Consider the following 22,062-nt stretch of genomic DNA (forward strand, 5'->3'; position numbering starts at 1 on the left):
ACCAATTAAGATACGAATCGTATCAGCCGTTCTCTCCGTAAAAAAAAAAAAAGATAAAAAAAATGACGAACATGGTTTCTCTTTTTCAACAGAAACCGCTGTGGTTGTGGGTAGTGTATGCTTATGGATGAGTATCGATTTGTTTGTTTTTTCGAAAATGACACGGTTTTTAGCCCATCCCCCCTTTTTATGGTCTAGTAACCGGGAGGTGTAAACGAGCTCGTTGTCAAAAAGCGAACCATATCAAAACCGTATGAAACCACGGCTTACTAGTCTCTAGCTCGACCTCGCTATCCGTAACTGAAATAGCGGTTTTATCGAGTGTCCTCACGCACGTCTTTCGCCAACCCACCACTGTGCGACATGCAGTGCTTCACTTTGTATCACTCACTTCTAGTGTCACTCACCCCTGAAATGGCAACGCCTCCTGTCTCTCCCTGTAGTAGAAGGGTCAGTTGTATTGTTATTGTGCTAAAGCTGGAGGCGCTATAGTGTCCCTTCCCAGCTGGTAAAGAAGTATTGAAACCCTTAAAAGGACACACAGGCCAGGAGGAGGAGAAAGGGCGGGGGGGCGGGGAGGGTGAGAGACTGCGACCGATCCCCGTGAGCGGAGTAGAGACCGCCGTGCATGTGAGCCTCCTCGTTCCTTTCCTAATGTCATGATTTGTAATTCTGTCATTGCCATCCATGTAGGCTGAGAAATGTCGGTTCGGAAATCTTGTTAGCCACTCAATCTCACCAGTGCCACAATGAGCCTGTAAAATAAGCTTCTTTTTTTTCTTCAAAGTTTGTCTGTATTTACCACGTTAATGTTTTTTCCTCACCAAAACCAATGTTATGAACAGTTAAGTATTGCTAGCAAAGAGAGTACACTTGGTAGAAGAACGTTCACTTGGTAGAGAGATTAGATAATGCACCCATACAGTACACACACACACACACACTCGACTGTAGTCCAAATGTAAGCAGAGCACATACAACGTATTCACCAGTAGAGGAAGATATCTTGGAAAAATGTTTTTGTCATTTGTGTCCACGATGTACCATTAACACCATTGCCAGATTTTTTTATTGTATTTCGAAGACTTGAGTTCGTTTGGATTGAAACCCTGGAAATCACAGGTGCCTAGGCTTGCACCCTAGCGATACGAGAACCACTCCAATAGGCGGGCTGAGTCCGAGTGGTTGTCCTGGTCTACGGCGTGTCCATCCTGCCTTACCATACAGTGTGCATGCTTGGGTTTCACCTCTGCAAAAGAGGACTTTGTGCCCTAATCCAGAGGTGTTTTCATGTCGAGTCAATCCTTGCGATGCCAATGCACATATTTCAGTTTTAGAAAACCATATAGATATGTTGTAAATGAGTGCTGGTTAAACTATGAGGCGGGTTGTTGTTTTTCCAACAATACAACTGTAATGTTGATCTCCAGCAAGCTGCAGACAGCCTTATCAACACTAGTAAACACTAAAGTCAGGCTGACAGATGTCCACAAAACAGAACAGTAATGCCATGCAGCTCTTGTTTAAACAGTGCTATAAATTATTTGATACAATTCTTGCTTTCTACCGTACAATATGTTGTATTTATTTGTTGATTGCCGAGAAACCCTTTTGATCATACAGTGATTCTAGTAGCTTGTTTCTTTTAGCTGTGCATTTTAGCGGCTTTGCGTTCATTCATTTTGAGAGAAAATACGAAAGGAAATGGCTTTTTATTGCCTCCCAAATACATCATTGGATGTAAAGTGTATTGCATATCAGTGTTGGGCTTCTCACTGATCCAAGTGGGCAGCAGACATCTTTGATAAGTGTTACTTTCTTCATTTGTGCCAATGTTACCCGCTGACCCTGAGCTGTGAACTGAAAACATGTTGGCGTCATTCTATCATTTACTACTTTTTGCTTGCATACAGAAGTGCCAGTCCTTTCCTTAAATCAAATCCCAAATCACATTGAAGTACTATTAACGTGTAGCCTGGAATAAAGTCCGATGTTCCCCAGATTAAGATGATGGGTTTTCAAAATATTGTACGTTTTTCTTTCCTCTCTTTGAACGATTTGTGATCAATTTTCTCCCACTACTGACTTCCATCCAGTGAGTGAAGAGTGACAGGACAAAGGCAGGTTACAATGCCGTTGTAAAATGAAGTTCGTACCAATGGATCCACAAGTAACGATTTTACTCGACGTGCATGTCAGCTGACCTTACGCTGGGCTGTCACACGAAACTGTAATCAAATCAATGCAAAAAAGTCATCGCAGAGCTGTGTGAACATCAGTATTAAACCTTTTGGACCAGAAATAGTGACCGTGTTTCCACATGCCTGACTGGTCTTTGTGCCTGTTCCCAGGGTTCATGACTCATAAGGTGCCATGCCTTGCCAAACGTTTTCACCACGCTATTAAATTCGATCCATGGTCATCCACAGTTATGCATTCTAATGCAACGGGGCATAACGAGCGTTCATGACATCATAGGGTGCTTTGCTTTCATCCGCAGACTGTACATCTTTAGTTTATTTTGTAGACGTTTCTGCCAATGCGTCATTTGAAGGGCCAAACTGTAACTTAACCACTTTCTTGGACTTTGAAAGAAATCGTAACATGGTTCAGGAGAACCAAGCGCTCAAATGGTAGCAAACACCCAGATCATTTTCCTTTTAATGATTAGTGTTAACAGTTTATGATGATCACCAAACCCATACCCCCTGGGCTCTCCGATCGATCCCGACAGGCTTCTTCGATTTGTTTCCTTTATTTATTGTTTTGTGTGTGTGTGTGTGTGTGTTTAAGCCAGTGAAAACCCAGGACTTGGTGCCATGATTTCTCTTACAGTGCTATTGTGTGAAAATTATAAAATCACTTGTTATGGAATAATTTTTTATAGTCTTTTTCACACCAGATTTTTTTTTTTTGTATTTGTACAGTGGCTTGGTGATACCGATATGTTGCCATGAGTTGATATTGTAACCAATAAAAAGAGGAAAAAAATGCTTTTAACCAAGGATAATCAGAGTTGATAAGAATTTGTGTCCTACAAAGTCTAAACAATCTGACCTTGGATTCAAACGTGGATTCAAAACCCATGGTTTTCACAGAACTGCATTGTTGAAGCCAACTTAAATGCTTGCAAAAAGCTAACCATGAATGTGGTAATGCACCCCCCCCCCCAACACTTTTTTTAGACTGCTACACATGCCACATATTGTTGGAAAGCTACGAGTCTTGTGATTCTATTGATATGAAACATTACAAGATCAAGTCACAACAGCAGGTACAATCAATGTATTTGTCTGACCATGAATGTGTCAACAACGTGAAAGTAAACAGAGACTACTCACCTAAGAAGGCTCAGAGTTGTCCAGTTATGCAAACCATTCCAATTATAATGGTCTGGTTACATTTCCAAAGGTCCAAACTATCTAACCAAGTAAAGTATGTCGTCGAAAACCATGTATTACATCCATAAATAAAAAGCCATGAACTCTTGTTGTATCATTCTAACTTTGCCCACTGAAGAGACCAGTCACTCATGTACAATTGGTCCTAACTTCGGTTTGCTTCTGAATATCTATGATATATTGGTGTCAAAATGGCCACTGCATTCTGACCTTTCGATTCACACCTCATTTGACCCCATTGGAGCTTCCATGCCCTGTCCATAGACTTCGAAAGCCAACCAGGTGCCACCCCCACCACCACCACCACCTCTTTCTTTGGTACAAAATAGAAATTGGCTACAGTGGGTTCACAAATAAGCTTGTTAGCCGTATATCCAATGAAATTCTACAGTCGCCAATAGGCAACATTAGGGGTAACTTTGGCACTGTCAGAGTAAAAGTCCACACGCAAAATTGCTCACAGAAGCAGGGCTTTTTCTGCGTATATACTGACTCTTCCGCTGTGTTTCAGCAATATTAATTGGGGATATAGCAATGAGATACGATAGTTCCAAGAACCACCTTTCATTGGACAACAATTATGAAAAATTATTTTTTTAAATAAGTATTTGACCTTGGTTACCAAGGGTCCTTTTGGAGTCTCCACAGGCCCCTTTTAGAAAACGCCTGGATGTACAGTACTGTACCCTTAGAAAAACGTGAAAAATATGACTATATTGTGGTATTTTAATCAACTTTTGTCTTGGATTAGGTAAGGCTTCTGGGGTCCCATTGTGTCTTCTGTCTATTACCTCCCACATAAGTCTCTTCGGGCATCTGTTTGCGAAACAACATCTAGGCGGAAATAAAAACGTTACATTTCATCGTGTTAAGCTTCTTACTGCATGTACTCCAAATTGTTCAAGACCAGCTTTCAATTTACTTTGGGTATGCCTTGTTTGGCATTTAGGCAAATTTGACAGGATTCTTAAGAGGTAAAGGGTTAAAACAAATTTTTTGCCTATGAGGCATCAAATGTAGCATTGTCATTCGTTCATGACTGTGTGCAATATCGCCTGGACATGAAGAGATTTGCAGGAATTGCCATATACCAATGACTCAAACTTTCATAACTCAAATGACATGGCAAGTAGTAGTTTAATACAGTGGATTCTCTTAAATCAGGTATCAGAATTCACATTCATCAAGGAAAAAAGTAACTGTCTTTGATACAAGTGAAAAGGTTTAAATTCTCAGTTAAAGGTCAAATTAGTAGAAACAACTGAGTAACTTATAAAATGGTTCAAGTTATCAAAAAGCTACAATCTATACAGCTTCAATTTCCTAGTTTGGAAACGAGTTCTCCGAAATCATGAATACCGTTTCACTTAAGAACAAGAATCTCAAGTGAACAAAGGCCTTTCTCCTTCAAGTTGCACTCTTTTCAGGTTGCGACTACGCGTGGACCCTGATAATTCACACTGATCATCCTTTTTTGTTGTTGTCGTTAGTTGAATCTTTGCCAAAAGTAGCCAGAGCATTCTCTGCTCTGAATAAAAATCGCCATGCAGGAACAAAATCGGAATCTACAAATATGTCACACACGCTAAACTTCAGAAGTTAGTCGAAAGGCATATTCACAGTCAGGAGTACAGTAGTGTCAACGTACAGCACCGGACCACTGGTCTTCCAGCTGCGTGAAGGGTTACGGATTGATCCTGTAACGTCTGAGTCTTCGGAACGCATTCACACCACCCGACGCGCACACGATACAAAAACAAAAACATTTGTATTACAGGCAGTGTGTTTTGGTTGGACAGTTCTGGTTGCTCGCAGCGCGGGAACACACACTCACAAACATCTGTTCCTGGGAGGAGAGACGTCCTGAGGGGAGGGGAGAGGGCTGTCGAGGGTGGACCTGTGTTGTTCTCATAACCCACGTCGTAAAAACGGCAGTGAAAAACAGGGGGGGGGGGGGGGGGGGTCCAAACAGGCCTAGGCCGACGCCGGGCGCTCGAACTGGAGGTTCGAGAGAGAGAGATAGAGAGAGAGAGAGAGAGGGGGTTGTAGCGATCGCCGTCCCATCACTGCGGAGGCTGGAGATACTGGGCTGTGAACGTCTCCAGCAGGCTCTCCAGCTCGGTGGCTTTGTGTCTGGGGTGGTGGGGGAGAGAACACAACAGAACACAGCACATGAGCTCATTCCCTGGCACTCAGGAGGGAGGCGGAGCAACGGCTTCAGGATGAGCGTCGGCACCCAGTTTCAGCCCCACTTTGTGCAACGCCATTGACCAATGAGAGCGTACTTCAGTGTTCAAAGTGGAAACGCTCAGTATGAATAATAACATTTCATTTATGTAGCAGAAGCTTGAATCCAAAGCAAAGTGTAAAGGGGGAGATTTGAACCGGCAACCTCTTGATCTGCAGTCTCTCGCACTGAGCTAAACCCCCCCCCCCCCCCCCCCCCCCCCCTCAAAGAACATCTAAAAAGTGTCTAACCCTCATCTGAATCAAATCATGACGACTACAAGTCATCGCCCCGGTGGGGGAGGGGATGAAGTCAACGTTTGGTTCCTGTGTACTACAGCAGCTGGTGAGTGGCCCAGGTAGGCCGGCTGAAGGCGGCGGGGACTGACCGGAGGCTCTTGGAGTGGCCCTGGACGCTCTCCAGCTGCTGGACCTTGGTGGTCAGGCGGCTGATGTCCCCCTCCAGCTCCCTCTGCGTCAGGTCCACCTGCTGGCACAGCCGCGCAAAGGTCGAGGCCATCTCCCTGGGCAACGCGGAAAGGTCATGGCGTCAACTCGTTTATTTATTAAGAGCTTCCCAGGGGAAGTGGGGGGAGGGGGGCTAGTTTCCGCTGTTTGTAAAATACCGCTGCAGGGATGAGTACCCATGGATGGAGAGAGTGTTAATAATTAGCGTCATTGTACCGTAGGTAGGTTGTAGGTTCTCAAAGGATTGAGAGGGAAAAACTCAAACAAATCTTGAAAATGTGTCGATTTTGAAGTGTGCGTCAACAAGCGTGACGCGCTTGGTGTGAACTCCTCTTGGGAGTTCAAAGTCCTCAATTCTACCCACTGGTTGCAAACGAGTAGGAGTATTTGCACCAAACGGATGGTATATCCGATGACTGATTTATACGGGATGTATACATCGGATCATGGATCACCGGATCATGAAGTCACTCACCGTCTTTCAATGTGTCACGCAACTTTGGCTTACGTTTATCGGCACGGCGACAACAAAATATTTCAAAACAACACTGGCTAGGTTTGAGAATAGAAAAAGGGCTAGAAAAAAAAAAAAGTGAAAACGTGTGGTGGAACGTTCCGGAACCGGTTCGTCGCCCTGCGTAAGGGAAGGACTTACTGCTGGACCTGGTGGCTGCAGTTGGCGCTGGTGAAGCTGACGATGAGCTGGAGCTTCTCCGTGGCGTAGTTGACAAACTGACGCTTGAGCGCGCGCTCCTTGGCCTTGGTGGTCCAGGTGAGCTTCTCGTACAGGTACAGCAGGGTGTAGAGCGAGGCTGACAGGGCGATCAGCCTCCAGCCCACCGTTCGCCACACCTGCAGCACACGAATAATGAGAGGGAGAGACAGAGAGAGAGAGACAGAGAGAGAAAGACAGAGAGAGAGACACAGAGAGAGAGAGACAGAGAGAGAGAGACAGATAGAGAGACAGATAGAGAGACAGATAGAGAGACAGAGAGAGAAAGACAGAGAAAGAGACAGAGAGAGAGACAGAGAGAGAGAGACAGACAGAGAGAGAGAAAGAGACAGACAGAGATGTCATATATAGAGTTGTTATCGATGGTGTATCTGGTTTGTGTATCCGTTTACTTCTTCTTGTCAAATCACGGGAATATAAATAAATGAATAAAAACTTGGTTGGGTTATATAAAAACGGGTAATGGGTTATATTATCGCCAAATCAATTCCTTCCATTTTCCCCAGAGACGGGCTGTCTGTCTCCGTTTCCCCAGGGGGGCAGCTGGGTGCCACAGGCTAGCCGCGGTTGCCAGGTTGGGTGGGGGGAACGCTCACCACTCCGCCGACGATGACCACGCTCATGGAGGTGCGCGAGGTGAGGGACGCCAGGTTGGTGGCCACCGACAGCATGAGGTCCTCCTGGGTCATGAGGGGCCCGTCCTGGGCCGGGGCCACGGCAGGGGGGCCGCTGGAGGGGGTGCGGGCCATGGGCAGCGCCGGGCGGGGGACCTGAGAATGTGGGGGTGTGTGTGGGGGGTGGAGAAACGACAAAGTAGAGAAGTTGACCTTTTCACCGTTTATGTTTTGAGCATATTCATGTTATGAATCGATGCTTACATTCCTAGTCTACCTTGTACATTGTTCAACCATTAATGAATGGTATTCAGACGTTTTCCAACTAAAAGCTCAATTTTGGACGTGACAAACAACAATAAACACCAACAGGGCGTATTCCCAAGTATCAGTCAAACAGGAAGCTTGATTCCAACGGTGTTACCTGGAAGTTCTGGTCCACCAGTTTGAGGGCCCTCTGGGCGTTGGCGGGCCCCAGGAAGCGGTTGACCAGGGCGCTCCAGCCCAGGGAGAAGCGAAACTCGATGTTCTCCTGGAAGTCGGAGCAGAGCGTGGCGCAATTGAGGTCGTAGCTCAGGTCAAACTTCCTGTTGGGGATCAGCATGTGGAGTTGGCTCTGGACAGCAGGGGGCAGCAGAGGCTGCAGGCTCTCTGTGGGGGAGGGGGAGGGAGGGAGGAGGAGAGGGAGGGGGGATAGAAACACACCATTAAACAGGTGTCGGCAGTCAGTCTTCTAGGAATTCATACCTTCCTGTCAGGAAAACCTACACGCTTTATAAGACAACACACGGCATCGCCGAAGTATCTGCATTTCTAGTCAATGTCGTTGTGGGGGGAGGGGGGAAGTCAGGGACTTTTCTGTGCTCATGTTCCTCACAATCAGTAGATAAGCTATCGTTGTATTATCTGTTAATGTCTCCTGTCATATTATTCATTCATATGTATGTGTCCCTAATGTAACCCTTATTGTGTTGCGATGAGTCACAAGTGTATGAGGTGGTGTCCGCCTGACTGAATAACACCTGTTGGCTGTATGTTATCCACGTCATTTCCCTTTCTACTGTCAAGTCTGTCCTCATGCCGAAAGAGAGACTTTGCGAGTCTGAACGGGTCATTTTAAATCCCGGTGTTCAACTCTCCCCAATTGGGTGGTTGTATAAGAATAAAACCCAGAACCCAAACTGATAGTTCTAGTGGAGACGGACATCTTTTTAAATTAGATTCTTCAAATGGACATCAAATGGACCTTGAGGAAATGTGTTCTTCATACTTCACACATCTTCCCCTTGGGTCAAAAGAACACCGGGGGCTCTGACAGCATATTCACAACAAACGATCCAACCCTATCACTCGAGATTACTGTCCGAGTGTACGCTATATCCCCAGTTCCACGGGAAACTTTGTGAGGCGTGTGGGGCATGGCGTGACACAAGGACAAGACTGGGCCTCGTCTAAATAGAACCCGAGTGCGTGTGTACCGATCATGTCTTTCTGGGAGCACTGCACCGAGGCGTTGACGGCGTCAGAGCAGCGGAAGGCCAGGTTCTTGCCCATGCCCTGCTCTATGTGGGCCAGCAGCTCCTGAGTGAGAGAGAGAGAGAGAGAGAGAGAGAGAGAGAGAGAGAGAGAGAGAGACGACAGGGGTCAAGGGTCCGGCTGGTGGAACAGGTCGACACACAAAGACGGTCCGTTTATTTCGGGGTCCCCCCCAGAACCTATGGCCGCGGTGAACAGGAGTGACGGCGGGGCCCACGTACCGTTTTATAGATCTTGAGGACGTGGGGGGAGGGGTGGAAGTCGGCGTGAAACTCGTCGATGATCACGTTGAGGCGACAGATCTCCTCGCCCATAGCACTGGAAACCTGAGGCGCACACACACACACACAGCTGTCACATCGCCCTCACAAAATCCTGCAGTGGCACAGCCTGGGGTTTGTTATGTAATATGACTGTATATGTTATCATGTTACTGCTGTCATGCTTGGCTCCCCTAAGTACAGTATGTACTCCCACATGCTACACCAAAACAAACAGGAGTGAAGCCGTGATATGAATAAGCCCCAAACCATCTCTCTCTCTCTCTCTCTAATCTAAGTGGGCAACTACAGCATAACTCGATACTAATAAAATGCTAATCCACATTGTGGTGAACGGGGGCATGATCACGCCAGCTCCTGTCGCTCTCAAAAGACCCGCAAGGGGGTTTGGAGTGCTGTGGCGTCGGGCCAGGGGGGGTCAGTTACCTTGGCCTCCACCTCCTCAGTGATGGTCTTGATCTTCATCTTGATGTCCTGGATGAGCAGGTTCAGCTGGTTCTTCACAAACTCCAGACGGTCCATCTGGTACTCGCGGTCCTCCAGCGACAGCACTCTACACGCCCCCACCACCACACCACACCACACCAAGCACGGGACAGAGGTCAGTCGAGCACGGGGAGCTCCTCGGGCGAGGCGTGGCGGTCGTCGACAGCGTGCGGCGCATTTTGTCAAAGTGACCGTGCCATTCGCCTATTCATCTACCGAATACCCCCTTTACTTTCAATCGGGTTCAAACTGCGGGGCTCGATGAGGAAACCGCCCGCTTACTCGGTCTACAGTAGCAGGAATTGTGGCAGGCCATCGCAAGCTACAAACGTTGAGGAGATCTTGACACAGCAATAAGTCACCTCACCCCTCACAAAACCTCACCCCCCCCCCCCCCCACACACACCTTCCCCCCTACATCCCACCCCAGGAGAGGGGGCACGGCAGGCAGAGGGGAACGGGGGGGGGGGGGGGGCACCCACCTCTTCTCGGCCGACTCGATGTTGATGGCGTCCATGATGGCTTTGACCTTCCCTGCGATTAGCTTGGCCCTGATCGTGTGCTGCTCAAACTTTGTTTTCACTGCTGACTGCGAGATACACTCCTGCGAGGCCACAACACACACGTTACCGCGCTGAACAGGGGGGGGGGGGGGCTGCTGCGACGCACGCGCGCGCACGCACACACACACAAACTTGTGTGTGTGTGTGTGCGCGTGTGTGTGAATTCGCTGGGTCAAAAGAAGGGTTAGATACAACCCTGCTGCCACACAATTAGGAAGAGGAAGAGACGAGGGGAAGGAAATGAAGGGAAAATGGCGGCGGCAGCAGGGTCGTGTCTCCAGTCCCACGGCCCCCCCCCCACGTGGTGTCACAGCGTCACCGTAACGTGGCAGTGAAGCGATAGCGTAAATCATAACAACACAAAAGTCAATACAACTCAAGGAACACAACTGAAAGAAAGGAAGGCATCGTTGTACACTGCATGATAAGACTAGCATCGTGCGGCATTAGGGTTTAGTTTACGAGCGTCTGCTAAATGACTAAATGTATCCTTTTATATATTATACTGTATGTAGGCACTTTGTATTCTTAAATGGTTTACTTAATTAAATGACTATTGAAATCAAATCCATTTAATTAAAATGTATAAAAAGGGCCAAAGGCTGTGTTTACTGTATCAACTACAAAACATGTGTGATGAGATTAATTACATACCGTAGCTACAGCTAGACAGTACAATAGGATTCCAAGGAGCATCCAAAGAATAGTGCTTTGGAGGTTTTGTATTGCTAATCAAGTCGGCAGATTTAAAAGCCTTCCCAAATGTACAGTATATCCAGAAGATATCCCATTAGTTGACAATAACACAACTCAGACAAAGACACAAGTGCAGGCGGAACAGAAAGAACTCAAACATACGAGACAAACACAACTGAAAACCGAACTGAAAGGGGGGATGCCCTCGCCTTAGCAAATCTAGACTTCAGCAATGAAGACGCAGGTTGACGCAAATGCCGCACATTCCTATTGGCTGAGGGGTCACCGAGGGCTGCGTTTGGAGACGAGCGATTGGTGAAGAGACAAGGGGTCCGGGATGGGCCGAAGACTGAATGTAGAATGTGGGCCATGAAGGTAGAATGGTTAAAACGTTCTTGTCTTAGTTCTTTTCTTAAACTTACTTCTATTCAGCGGTTCTTGGATATCATTTGGTTAACCTAGTCTAGGCTTAATCTGCTCTGACTTTAAACTTCCAACTGGTTCAAACAGGACGTTTCTGTGAATACTCTCCAGTATGGACATGCCGTGTTGTGCAGACGTATACAACCCTCGGATCTCTCCCCGATATCCCTGCGTTTCTAGACGGGCTACATGAGACTCTGAAGCCACACCGCAGTGGAGAAACTCCCTCTAGGACCCAGAGAGCGGTCGTGCCGCTTCAGGTGAGAAGCCCTGGGAACAAGGTTAGGATTCTACCTCATTGGACGGCTTCAAAATAGGAGACATTTCAAATAAAAACACCTTTTAAGTGAGATATGGGGGCTGCATAAAGTATAGCATAGGACACCGATCTAGACACTCTTTGACCTTTTTTTTGGTGGTCTCTCTCTCTCACACACACACACACACACACTTTCCTTTTGTATTGGACCACGGCAATATTCTCCCTGCCACTACTGACGGTGGTAAATAGTTCTGCTAACTGCTTATTTTGGCCCCCTTCCCAGATTCCCCTGACGCCGGGTCCACAATGTCACGCCGTCGAAGGCCAGGCCGACAGGAAACAGAGGGACGGTTGGCATGGGGGGCTCTTTAGCCTGCCTCGAGCTCCCTGGTCAGGACACCGGGTTTGTCATCTGAGGAGTGGGCCTCTGGGGCCCCCCCCGACTGCACATCTGATTTCACCTCGGCTTCGATTCTGCGGAGCGATCCTTTTGTTGGGATCGCTCTCCACTAGGCCTATTTGGAATGGTTGTCCTTGCCTCTTAACGTGGGCTCGTCGACTGACTTCATATCACCCTGGGAGTCTCCTCCTGACGGGTGCGGATGTCCTATTTCCATCAGTAGAAACGGAAAGGACAACAAGGTTTTCAAAGTATTCGGTGAGCCCCTTCAGTCGGCACGAAAGACGCAAGACGGTCAGCACAAACACCCATGCTCTCGCGCACACACACACACACACATGCTTTTACATACGGGCACCCGCACGGTCACTTGCCTCGAACCTCCTCTCAAAGCTCTGGAACTCTCTGAGCCTCTCTTGGAAGCCCTCTGCCAGAGCGCCACCTGTGAAAGGAAGCACACTGTCACATCCACCACGACGGAGGGACGAGAGCTTCGGGCATCCACACATCCTGCTGCTGCCATCTTAGATAAGACGTTTATTTTCAACCCTCACGCGGGGTACAAAATGGTGAGTGCGTGTGTGTGTTCTGCCATAGCACAGACCATAAGAACGGGCCGGGCTATAAACTGAGCTCACGAGACACTAAAAGCAAAGGTCAGTTGTTGTGAGAATGTGAGGGAGTGCGATTGCATAAGTGGCCTGTCCCCTTGTGAGAGGCATTGCCCAGAGTTGATGGTGCAGTTCACAGTGTCATGCGGCAACATAGCTAGGCTCGGTGTTCTTTGGAGGGCTGGGTCTAATTTGGGATGGCATACCGAGTATCCTACTTACACAGGACGGACACACACACACACACACACTGCGATGTACATACTGACTAGGGTCACTAAAACACACACACACACACCAGGACGAACATACTGACAGTGGTCACCAAAACAAAACCTTGCCTACTCTTGGTTTGACCAGTTGTCTTACACAATGGTCAAAGAAGACAGCTGTTCGTTTGACCACACAAACACACACACACGCGTGTGCCATGACCACTGGGCTTACCGGTCTCGGGCATGCCCTGGGCTCTCTGCATGCGGGAGTTGAGCACCTCTTTAGCCGAGACGAAGAAGATGCGGTTGGGGGCCTGCTCGCGGTCCACCACCTTCAGCTCTTCCACCAGGAAGTTGACGCAGCGGTCCGTGTGCTGCTTCCGTACCTGCCGAGGACAGGAGACCCCCCCCCCCCGGGTAACTGACCCACACCAGCCACGAGGTCAGAGACCGAGACCTGAGGGGAGGTCAGTGAGCGTGGGGCTGACTGCAGCCTGTACGTGTGGGTCACGCCACGTCGACGCAGGCTAAACATCGCATTTTGCACGGATATTTTTCCCCCCCTAATCTGCTTTAAAATCGTATTGACGAAGATCTATATGGTCGACGCACGGTCATGAGGTGCGTAGGGGGCCGTGCGTGTGACGGGATGAGGAGGGCGGGGCCGGAGGAGGAGCTCTACTCACGTCCTCCATGTACTCGGGCTCGTTGGCCGAGGCGTCCCAGCGGTTGTTGAGGATGAAGATGTTGGGCTTGGAGAGGCGCTCGTTCACCTTGTGGAAGAAGTGCTTCTCCTGCGGGAGGTCCAGAGGGGGGGGGGGAGGGGGGAGAGGGGTGAGGTGGGTGCAAACCGCAGCTTGTACACATACTGCACGGTGAACTGACTTCTGCATTAGCGTCTTCCTCTATGCATGATTGACAGGGCCTGGGGAACGTAGGCACTGATATGCCTTGCTGTCGATTCAGAACAAATCTGTATGAGGGATAAACAGTGCTCATTTCTGTGTCTGAACAAGGTTGAACACCTTAAGCGTAGTATACTGTATTGGAATTGTTTTCACCCTTGGAATAATAGAGATTATTCATGTGATGGCAGGCTAAACAAAAGAGCATGACTGTTTGTGCTGTTTTAAGGGCAATCTTTCTAGGAACTTCAGGAGATGCACACTCTTTATATTGATATACAGAATTGTTTATTTGTGTTGTACATTGTTTTTTGTACTTGCACCACCATGAGCCAAAGGTTAACCACCAGAATAAAGGTTATAGAAAACAAACATGTATGTATTTTATATGGATCAATAGATACTGAGGTAGTCCTATTATGATGTCAGCAGAATTGGCTCTGAACCAATGGAGACAATGGAAGCATTCTGGAACACTTAAACATTCCAAAAAGTTTACACAAGAAAACCAAACGTTCTCAAAGACACCAGATCTACTTTCAATGCATGCCATGCAACCATGATGAAAATGAACCCAATCACAGTTTGGGATCAGGTTAATTGCCTTGGTGAGTATTGAAATGTATTTTATTATATTATATGAATCAGAACAAAAAGTATTGTATTCCTATTAAAAGTAATATTATCATAAAGTTATTACATTAAGTTTGTTTGAAGCTTAACAAACTGAATGAGTGGTCATTAAGTTTGTCATCAAGTTTGTTCAAAACTTTGCAAAAAAACTGAATGTTAGTTAATTTTGTCTTTAGGTTTGTTAAAAGCTTAACACATAATTTAAAGGGTGGTTAAGACAGGATAAATTGTCAGTTTAGAGGGTAGTTCATCCCCCAAAATGAAACTGTTCAGTAAGCAATTAAGGATAAAAAATTTTTTTGCAAACACCTTGGTTGCCATAGCTACCAAACTACAAAGCAATATGTTCCATAACTGCATGAGTTACATATCAACTCATTACCGTTTAACAATACGTTATTATACAAGAGCAAACTGGCATATGTTTGGGCTTTCCAGGGCTAAGTGTATGGTAACGTTGATCTCGTTCTGGTCATAACAATAAACTACCCTTTATAACAACCACATACCCCTTCATCCATAATGTATCTTTTTACCCTTTGGAAATAACCTATAACCATAAACTTAAAAATGATTCAATGACAAAGCAACACATGTATGGTCAAATTAATCAAAAGCGTGATATGAAAGAATATTTATCATGTTCGATTTCTGGACTACATCTTGAGTGTCCTTCTGCTCTTTCAGCTACAGATTCCACACAACCCTCCAACCAGTTGTCCGGCCGTATGTGGGGCTCCTACAAAGACCAAGGAGATGCATACGTGGCCCTGAAGAACAACGTGGATCCCAATATCATCGTCATCGACTCCTCTTCTGATGAAGACAGCTCGGATGATGAGCCTCCAGACCAGACCTTGTCTGTGCATTTGTTGGCTACCGACACGGCCTCCTATGCTAGTGGCAGGCCTGCAGGGATGCATACGGAGTCGAGCAGCCACTTCATGGCCTCTATCGGTCTTCCACAACATCTAGACCCAGCTGCCTCTGCTTACCCTGGGACGAGCACTTACATCTGCCCCCCACTGCCGGCTGCCATAGCACTAACACCTGGCAACTCTGGCTTCCCTGGACCTAGCGTCTCCAGCGGTCCTGGATTTAGCAGCTCGGGCTATCCTGGGCCTAGTGTCAATAGCTGCCCTCCACAGCACCCTGGTGATATGATGTGGCCCAGCCCCATGAGTCATCCAGATGGAGGCACCTCTGACCACTACAATGGGCCAAGCATGCCAAGCATGCCCATCTGCCCTCCACCACATATGTACCCTGATCAAAGCTCTAGGGTGAACCCTGGTTCTAGCCTTCCTAGCAACTATCAACGTCCTGATCAGCCCATCTGCCCACCACAGCCTCCTGGTGGCTATATGGACCCTGGTCTGTACTACAATGTCTACCCTCAACAGCAGGCTAACCCTAGCACGACTGTGTACCCTCCACAGCCGGCTAGCACCTCAACTTGCTCTCGGAGCGACATGACCACCTCCCTTCCACGAGTCTCCAGCTCTCTCTATCCCAATGACGTAGAGATGATCTCTCCTCCGGCCAGCCCGAGGATCACTAATAGGTTGGATCAAGTGGAGGACATGGAGGTGGCCTATGATGGCCGCTCCAGCCGCAGGACACAGCCAGCTACAACCCTCTCAACATCTAACACTGCTCCACAGAACACCTTCCACCATGGAGCACTTGCCAGCACCGGCTACGACATGACAGCCCCAGTCTACAGCAGCTCTGGGCCCAGCAACAGCTACAATGCTTACTCTAGCACCATGATTGCTCCTAAGGGTAGCGCTTACTACTGTAATGGGCCTAGCGTGCCCATCTGCCCACCACCACATCCTGCTTATATGCAGCCTGATCATAGCTCTAGGATGCACCCTGGTTCTAGCATTTCTAGCAAATATCAAAGTCCTGGTCAGCCCATCTACCCTCCACAGCCTCCTGATGGCTATATGGACCCTGGTCTGTACTACGATGTCTACCCTCCACAGCTGGCTAGCACTAGCTTCGCCGCATACCTTCCACCACAGGTTAACTCTGGCTTCACCGCATACCTTCCACAATGTGCTAGCCCTAGCACCCAAGGTTACCATCCTAGCCTCACTGTTTGCCCTCCACAGCAGGCTAGCACTAGCATGACCGCGTACCCTCCACCACGGCAGGCTAGCACTAGCATGACCGCGTACCCTCCACCACGGCAGGCTAGCACTAGCATGACCGCGTACCCTCCACCACGGCAGGCTAGCACTAGCATGACGGCGTACCCTCCACCACGGCAGGCTAGCACTAGCATGACCGCGTACCCTCCACCACAGCAGGCTAGCACCTCAAGCTACACGACCACCTCCCTTCCACTAGTCTCCAGCTCTCTCTATCCCAATAACATTGAGATGATCTCTCCTCCGGCCAGCCCGAGGATCACTGATCTGTTGGATGAAGTGGAGGACATGGAAGTGGACTATGATGACCGCTCCAGCAGCAGGACACAGCCAGCTGCAACCCTCTCAACATTTAACACTGCTCCACAGAACACCTTCCACCATGAAGCTCTTGCCAGCAGCAGCTACGACATGATGGTTCCAGTCTACAGTAGCTCTGGGCCCAGCAACAGCCTCAATGTTCAGGCTCTGGTCCATTGCTCTGGCTCCAGCACTGGAAACAGTGTTTGGGGATCCATCCAGACCCATGCCCACCCCCAGCTGGGGGGCCTCCAGAACCACTCTGAGAAGAAGACCAGAAAGAGGGTGAGGGAGGCCACACTGGATCACTGTGGCCTAGCAGAGGACGAGCCTGTCCCCAAGAAGAGGAGGATGATCGTCAAAGTGAATCGTCCTCGTACGCGACGGAGGATGCGCTGAGGCAATGGAGTCACTTTTCCTTCTTTAACACGGTGAAGGTTTCCGTTTCAGCATTTTATCAAGAGGATTGTGCCACCACTATTTTCTAATATATTTTTTTTACTAAAGCATTATTAATTACTCATATTTCGAGAGTTGCACTCAATTAGAGTGCTTGATTGAGAAATTAATAAAAAATTATAAGCATGTGTGCCAGGATTTCTTTTTCTTTTCTTGAAATTTAAGATAAGTCTGTATGATAAAAAGATGAGCAGTACCACTTGGATATAAACTTTGCCTCTGTTGTTGAACTGAGAAGTTCACGTCGGTCACTTCACTTGGCATGGAAGTGTGTCCAAATGATCAGAGGCTGATTATCCAACAAGTCTTGTTTGACAACACAATCCAGCTATGGAGTTCTGTAATTGACTATGTGTCCTAACATAGCCTCAATACATCCGTTTGCAACCGTGAGCAGGGGGGGGGGGGGGGGGGGGGGGGATATGGGGCATGCCCCTTTAAGAGATTTGGCATTCATAAGCTCTGAGATTGCCAATGTGCTCTGACATACCATGAATGCTTGAGCAGACATAAACAGAGCTGAGTCTGTGGGCTGGGTCAAAACGAAGCTAGCAATACCCCGGCACCATTAGCCATTCCAAACTAAAGGAAATGAGTAAGCCCTTCTTATACAAATTGGTGGTTGCAATTTCACATAGGTTTACGGAACTTCTATCATGAATTAAAACTCTCGAGTTTCTCTTACTCTTTAGTTCTTTCTTCTTTTAAATGCAAACATATTTCTGGGAACCATAGCCATAAATATTTCACACATACATAAAAAGAATTGTGCAAAAAATAAAACCTTAAAAATTCAATATAAAAAATGGCAGCCAGTGCAAGCAAAGCAGATGGTTAGGTTAATTTGTTTGAACTGCTCTTGGGAATGGCTAAGCTACTTAACAGCCCAGTTTGCTGGTCTCGGAATGACAGCCATTGGTCAGGTCTTTGAGAGAAAGTCCAGCCTGTCCTTTCCTCTTACCGTGTTCATGAGTGTTGATTCCGAGTTGGCGACCAGAACAAACACATCGGCGTCCAGACAGAACTTGTCGATCCAGCTGTCCAGCTGTGTTGTGACATCAGTCCCGGGGCTGCGGGCCAGGGTTGAAAGGTCAACAGACATCAAGGTCTTTTCAGAGATTAAATAAGAGCCTACACCGACTCAACTATAAGTCTGATCAAGTCTGACCATCTAGTACGGGTTGAACTACAATTCGCAACAAGGATACAGACTAGTAACGCATCAATTGGGATTCAAAAGTACGTTTTTCCTATAGATCGGAAAGGTGAGCAGGCACGTATAGCTCATCTGTGTTTAGTCAACAGCGTGGCCTGAAGTGTGCTATAGTACTACTGTAAGCCTCTCTCCCACTGTGCGAGAAGCTTAGTAGGCCCGCTGGGCGTCAGTGGAGGTGAAGGTTGTAGTCTGCCAGCGTTTCACTGCTCACCTGTCCACCAGAACCAGGTCGTCTCTCAGCAGAGCACACTTGGTCTTGGGCCAGAAGACTCGCACCAGGCAGCCTGCGTCCAGGCTCTCATCCATGTGCAGAGCATGTGCCAGCTGGTTCACTGTCTGCGGAGGGGCAGGCAAGGAGGAAGGTTGTTTGAATTGGATTTGAAATCATTGGCCCTGCTAAGCCCAGGCTATCTCTGGATACCTGGCGTTATGCTAACGCAGCACAAAAAGTTCAACTTCTCTATTGACTTAGGACAAAACCGCATAACAAAAGAGTGAATGTTGTGGGTATTTTATATGACAATGTTTCCCTTGTTCGAGCTGAATAACAGAATACGTGAAAGATGAAAGTTGATTCGATTTAGACTTTGTGACCTTGAAACAGGAGCACCACTGTACTCTTCGTCCAACTATACTGGTCTGCACCTTAGATATCTGATACCAGTGTAAACATACAGTATTTGCATGTTTGTGTCTGTTCAAATGTAGTCAGAGCTGAACCAACCAACCCAGTCCCACGGCAAGGACATTATGACAACAAGTTTATCTGGTAGTCAGGGTTTTTATTGCTCCTGTTATCAGTCGCCAAACAGACTCCAGGATACAGTGAGAAAATAAATACTTCTCGACTCTCGACCCTCCCTCTCGACATGTGACGCTCCGACCCAAGCCGACACAACCCCTTTTCCTCGAGATCCGCACCTCCGCATGGTCAGCGCATCGACTGACGACCCCTGACAACATCTCCCACTCTCCACAGCTCTTACAACACGGCTCCAAATGACACTAGCTTACAGCCGACTCCAATCCTATTGGTGGATGATAAGACACCTAGGACCCTCCCATAGTAGCTACCAATAAGTAAGGATGTGCGTGTGTGTGTTACCTTGATGCTCTTCTCCTCTTCGGAGCCCTCCGTCTTGAGATAGGCCTTGTCCTCGTCCGTGCCCTCCACGCTCAGGAAGCAGTTCGTGGTGTGGCCGATGCCGCTGGGCAAAACTCGGTCCCTCAGCATGGCGTTGACTACAGTGCTCTTTCCATTACTTGTTCTGTGGGAGATGCAATCACAATAATAATAATAATAATCACATCCTTGAACTTAGCGTTCCAGACAAGCTAAGTTCCAGACAATCAGGTCAGACTGCTTACTAAAATGATCGCCAGTTGTGGGCGAATGTTATGTTGATATACAGCTATGAGGGCTTAGCCGGTCATGCTGGAGACAATTAAAGATGATGTGTTTGATGTATCAGTGGTAGGCTGCTGCACTCTAGAAGTGCTGTGAGGGTGTGCGCTGGCTTTGAACTGAAACCAAAAGCGACGTAGATGGTCTCATAATCATTCTTTCAACATGCAGTGTGCTCCGGGAAATCAACCGTCAGATAGATTTGGGTTGCTCATGAGGATTTAAATGAATACAGATCTAGACTTCCAAGTTGGTTAAAAGCAAAGATTAGACAGCACACAACAGGAACAGTGAATGAACCCAAATCAACAATTGGTGTACCTGCCAAAGAAGGCCACCTTCATGTGTCTGCGCGCTAAAACTTCTTTGATAACAGCCAGTTTGTCTGCATAAGCCTGAATCTGCTCCTGTTGGTCCTGGCTGGCAATGTTTTCCAAGGCTTCATTCTGGCAGGTTTCTGATCACAAACACAATCACAAATACGTCTTCAAACTTCAACAAGGAAAAGACAAGAAACCAGAGCTGTTTAACAATATTAACGTAACCTACTTTAGTACTCAAATGTGTTCATTGCTTGTCTAAATGTCCTACTGGCTACAAGCGCTCACCTTCTACAAACGCAGAGGCTTCTTTCACATACTGCAGGAGTTGTTCAAACACATCACCGATCTTTTTCTTGGCCACTACAAAGTGTTTCAGAGGTGAAAAGTCCCCCTGGGCTGAATCCGTTCGTCTGAGGAGGGGGACTTTCTGGGAATCCATGTTTCAGATCTAGGAGAGAGTGGAAGAGGCAAAATGTCGCTAGCTATGATGTTGTCAGACATTTATAATGTCTAACAACATTATTGTGCGTTGAGTTGACAATGAGCAGCAAATACCTGCGCTCAATATTTTATATCTTATAATGAACCTAGATGCGCCTAATGGACAAATGGGTCCAAACTGCACTGTACCCGTCACTTTCGCTTTCAAATTAAATCAATACAGATTGGTCATCTTCCCTAGCGGCTAGTTTAACGTTTATAGCGTCAGAACATTCATTCTTTTTAGTATTAGCTCTAGCTAGTTAGCTACAAATAATATCCAACTAGCGCATATGTTCACTTAATATACAATTGTTTTGTTAAAATTGCATGTCTGCTAGCCTACTAAGTTATGCTAGCCATCTAGCCATCGAGCTAACTCGCATGTTATGATTCAGAATTCAGCTGTTTTATAACGCGTGCCGTTGTTGCGTGCATTAGCTTGCTGCAACTAGCCAACTTGCTCAAGTCAGTCTTGCTCTAAGATAAGTATTTCCTTACCACAATGTATGAGTGGACCAAACCTTCCTTTTCATACCACAGGAAAATCCTTTCGCTGTATATGACAAATACTCTATATCGGGTGCAGGTTTTTGATAAAGGTTACTTGACAATCCCCGCTAACCTTCCATTTGTTATCCTTGTCTCTGCTAGCGGTCAGGAACACAAGGCGGAGTTAACAGTGACGATTCTTGGTTGGCTGGTAGCATCCTATCATTGAATAACCAGTGGGTCCATCCTCCAAGATTCCCCTCTTGGCAATAATCAAAAGTATTTTCCCCTCAGGGCTCTTGATTATTGTGCTGTGCATGGTGTCTCATATTTCTTACAAAAATGCTTATTTTTTTCTTCTTTTCCCCCCCCGTTTCACGTAGAAGACACACGCATTCATGGTTATCTCTTTATTTGGAAAAATCTACAAAGTTCAAGCATAGGCTAGACTTTATTTGAATGATCATCAGGTGTCAGCCTAACAGTGTCCATTTGAAATGTAAACATTTTTAAAATTTCCGAATACCTTCAAATATGATGCCGCCCTCTTGCGAAAATTGTCAGTGAACCGAATTAGTAGGCTAGTCTAGGCCTGTCAATTGCAACTTTTGATTAAACTGTTCACTCTACACACTTTTGATTTGAAAAGGAATTTGATATAAAATAAATATATCATGATCTAATCTCACATTTGCACCTGCAGCATGGGAAACGTATTCACCTGAATTAACGATGCAATTTCAAGGAAACGCATACCGCCGGTGACCTGTGAATA

General features: G+C 47.0%; 1 protein-coding gene across 2 annotated transcripts; it reads right to left on the bottom strand.

The window, feature by feature from the left end:
• Positions 1 to 4,519: 4,519 nt before the first annotated feature.
• On the bottom strand, positions 4,520 to 21,467 carry LOC124478469 (mitofusin-1-like). 2 transcript variants are annotated; one of them, XM_047036683.1, is made up of 18 exons: positions 21,297 to 21,467; positions 20,601 to 20,763; positions 20,314 to 20,449; positions 19,693 to 19,855; positions 18,799 to 18,923; positions 18,333 to 18,441; positions 13,602 to 13,709; positions 13,148 to 13,301; positions 12,464 to 12,531; positions 10,228 to 10,349; positions 9,686 to 9,812; positions 9,200 to 9,304; positions 8,921 to 9,023; positions 7,867 to 8,093; positions 7,425 to 7,598; positions 6,751 to 6,947; positions 6,017 to 6,151; positions 4,520 to 5,534 (listed from the first exon to the last, which is right to left on the bottom strand). In XM_047036683.1, exons 2-18 carry the CDS (start codon positions 20,752 to 20,754, stop codon positions 5,465 to 5,467), a joined length of 2,277 nt encoding a protein of 758 aa, XP_046892639.1. In that variant the 5' UTR covers positions 20,755 to 20,763; positions 21,297 to 21,467; the 3' UTR covers positions 4,520 to 5,464. The 2 variants fall into 2 exon arrangements, with proteins under 2 accessions (XP_046892639.1, XP_046892640.1); XM_047036684.1 differs by lacking the exon at positions 6,017 to 6,151.
• Between the last annotated feature and the right edge of the window lie 595 nt (positions 21,468 to 22,062).

This window comes from Hypomesus transpacificus, chromosome 16 (genome assembly GCF_021917145.1).
Source record: "Hypomesus transpacificus isolate Combined female chromosome 16, fHypTra1, whole genome shotgun sequence".
NCBI lineage: Eukaryota > Metazoa > Chordata > Actinopteri > Osmeriformes > Osmeridae > Hypomesus > Hypomesus transpacificus.